Source organism: Echinops telfairi, unplaced genomic scaffold (assembly GCF_000313985.2).
Source record: "Echinops telfairi isolate 266 unplaced genomic scaffold, ASM31398v2 ScPeMD7_2;HRSCAF=8, whole genome shotgun sequence".
In the NCBI taxonomy this organism is placed as follows: Eukaryota; Metazoa; Chordata; class Mammalia; order Afrosoricida; family Tenrecidae; genus Echinops; species Echinops telfairi.
The window spans coordinates 18,493,182-18,496,832 of NW_022103898.1; the positions used below are offsets into that span (position 1 = coordinate 18,493,182).

General features: G+C 51.9%; 1 protein-coding gene across 1 annotated transcript in view; it reads left to right on the plus strand.

The window, feature by feature from the left end:
- SYN3 (synapsin III) overlaps positions 1–3,651 on the plus strand; it is a 548,280-nt gene that overhangs the window by 506,276 nt on the left and 38,353 nt on the right. The window contains exon 7 of the mRNA XM_004700321.3: positions 1,566–1,708. Coding sequence (XP_004700378.1) covers positions 1,566–1,708 — 143 coding nt within the window. The remainder of the gene's footprint in view (positions 1–1,565; positions 1,709–3,651) is intronic.

Here is a 3,651-nt window from a genome sequence, read left to right on the forward strand (position 1 = left end):
TCCTGTGAGGTGGAAGGATATCACAGCTGAATCTCTGGGGACCTGAGCTTCATCCCTCACTCGTACTATAGGCTCTCAAATTTATTTGGCCTCCCGCCAGCCCCTATTCAGAAAAGAAAAACGACTCCCCTGGCGATGAGAAACTTGATCCTCTGGGATCAAGTGAAGCATCTGCTTTTACAGCCCCCGGTGGGGAGGAATACTGCCTACTTTGAGAAACCCTGCTCTAAACTGCTCTAGGACCTTGTGCAAGTCAAGAAATCTCTGGCCACATCCATGGGATGCGACTGACGGCCACCTCCCTGGGTCAGAACCCAGGCTGGGCCCTGGGAGAGCTGTGGGAATGCTCTGTAAGCAGTGGGCATCATCATGGCGCAGTCAGGCTGGCACCGGGCCTTGACCGGCAGGCAAGAAAGGGCTAGAAGGAGAGGTTGTCACCCCCCAACCCTCACCCCACCTCAGAGGATCCTCCCACCCAGCCTGGCCCAGCATCGGCACTCCTCGCCGTCCTGGTGAAGGTGACAGGGAGGAAGTGGACGAGCAGGGCCCTCACAGGAAGCAGGGGGTGTCTGTAGTGTCTGAGATGACAGCCATGGGCCTCTGGCCTTCATCCTGCACTTGGCCTCAGAGGCTTTCCTGGGCTTCCCTTAAACCCAGGGCTGGCCCCGTGTTCCTGGCCTCAGTCCAGGAAGTAGTGGGAGCTTCTCCCTGAGGCCTTTGACCTTGTCCAGTGCATACTCATGACACATGCTCATACCACACGGGCACACAAAAACCAACACACATTTATGTGACACACCATACACACACTGCATGCACACCTAAAAGACACCGCACCACCCTCTCTACACTTCACACACGTCATAGAATCACCAAACGCATAACACACACATAATGCACAATGTGCATGCAAAACCACCACAGACTACACATATGTACTGCACGTGCACACATGTCACACACACCTCCCACGGACTCGCCACGTACATACACACGCCGCACACACACACAAACAAGATGGACACATATACGAAGCAGGCTTCCTTCTTTCTCATCTGTCTCCCATGTAAACACCCCTCTAGCCCACCGCTACATAAGGGCTAATGTGGTTCTTCTGAAGTCTGGCCACTTTCTGCTTGAAGCTCCTCTTCCTCCCCTGCATGGCTTCAGGCTCAAATCCATGCCCTCTCTTTCCATGATCCTGCCAACCCACCTTCCTGCCTACTTGCCCAGGATGAATGGTTGCTCACATCAATGCTATTGCACACCCTCACTCTCTCCAAAGACTGCCCCTCCCTCACCCATCGGAAAACCATATCCACTCTTCAAACCTCAGTCAGCCTCATCTCTAAAGCTCCCCTCGGCAACCACAAATGGGATTCCTCACTTCCTCTCTGTGCCTTGTTGTCTGCCTCCCCTGCTAGTAGGCGGAGGGGGGGGGGCATCACAAGGCTAGGAGTCGCATCCCCCTCATCTATCTCTCTCATTGGGGCACTAGGTCCTGGCATTGGGTAGGGACTCAATAAGTGTAAGTAACACTGCCCCACCCCCACCCCCTGCCCCAGATCAAGGTGGAAAACCAGCATGACTACCAGGACATCACCAGCGTGGTCGCCATGGCCCAAACCTACGCCACCACTGAGGCCTTCATTGACTCCAAGTACGACGTCCGCATCCAGAAAATCGGCTGCAACTACAAGGCTTACATGTGAGTCCCTGGTGCTGGGCTGGGGGGCTGGGAGGCAGGACGGGGGAAGAGTTTGGGAAGAAGGGAACTTAGAGATCCACGTCTAGCCTGCTCCTCTCCTCCCTCTGCACCAGGGGAGTGATCTTCCGCCATGACCCTGTCAGTGACACTGAGGACTCACGTTCTGTTACAGTTGATGCAAGGGTAGGACTCTGTCCACCTCAGCCAACCAGGATTCTTTCCCCCAGAGGAAGAACGATGCATAGCATGCTGGGGAAACGGCAAGAATGTGGAGTTGTCTTAGGCTGGGTTTTCTAGAGAAGCAAAATCAATGGAGCTTACAGATGTAGGCATATAGGAAATTTTTATTATTTTTTAATGGCTTACATCATTGTAGAAACAGGCCGGTTCCAAAGTTAAGGCAAGTTCCATTGGCCAGCTGTTCACTAGAGGCTTCTCCTGAGCCTTGGAGCTGAGGGGGCTGATGAACTCAAGATTGGCGTGAAGACAACAGGCCTGTGGCTGCAGAGGCAACCGAATCCAAGGGCAGCAAGCCACTGGTGACTCAGAAGTTTGACAGGTCTATGGCAGGCCATCAATTCAAGTCCCAAAACTGGAGGTCAATTAGAGCCAGTGACAGGATCCAGACCCAGCAAAAAGCAAGCAAGCTTTTCCACAGCATCCACTTATATTGGGAGCAGGCCAACTTGAAATTGATTGAATCTATGTAAAGGTGTTGCATAACACCGTTATCTTCATACAACTGACTGGCACTCGTAGCAGATCCCATTTTGGAGGGGGTTACATTGTGTTAGATCACCTCATGAGGCATCAGTAGGTTAATTGTCAAACTGCTAAGGATCCTGGCCCAGCCAAGTTGACACAAAACCTTAGCTACCACCAGCAGATGTATGTTATAGGGAAAAAATTGATGGAGAAATTGGGAGACAAATCAAGGAGGGCCTTAAGTGCCCTTCTGAAAGGGTGTAGATTCTCCTCTCCTCTGAGCACAGGCATGACGTGATCTGGCTTGTCATTCTAAAGTGATCCCTCTGGGGATGTGGGCAGCAAGAGCTTCCCCCGGGACCAATGAGACCAAGGAGGAGATGACATCAGCTTTCTCTGGCCGCACACACCGGAAACCACGGCTAATTCAAAGGGTGTGTGCGTGCTTGTTTTCAAGGGCATGTGTAGCAAAGGACACCCTGTTTGATCAGGTAGAGGGTGAGCAGCAAAGAAGAAGACCCCCCCCCAGAAGCTAGATGGACACCCTGGCTACAGTCAAGGACGAGGTGGGGGCAAGAGCTGGCAGCGGGTCCGGCTGTGGCGACAGGGTTGCTGTCCACCTACCAGCAATATTAGAAGACTTTGGGTGATCAGAAACATAAACAGGAGTAACAATCTCTGGAAGATTAGGGTCCAGGGCATCCTCAAATCTGGAGCATCCTATGGACTAGAGCAGTGGTTCTCAACCTTCCTCATGGCACAACCCTTTCATGTGGTGGTGACCCCCAACCATGAAATTATTTTCGTTACTACTTCATCACTGTCATCTTGCTACTGTGATGAATCGGGCAACCCCTGTGAAAGGGTTGTTCGACCCCCAAAGGGGTCACGACCCACAGGTTGAGAACCACTGTCCTAGACAGTCTTGAGCACTGCGGTTGGGAAATGAATCTGCCATCCCTTTCACTGCTTGACTCCAAGTTCTGGTCCATGGAAGCAGCACTGATGAGCCAGCCCGGTATTGGTCACTTGCTTCTTGGTTGGAGAAAGGCAAAAAAACAGTATGAGCAGTCCCACCAAGATGATGTGCAATGTATCGGGATCATTCGCCAAGGGAAACAGAAGGGCTCTGACTAAAAAAAAAGATAAAGGAATGGATGCCAGGCAGGAAAAGTCTAAACAAAACATATATTCACTGCAGAGGTGGTTCGTGCAAAGGATGAGATGCACTCAAGTCA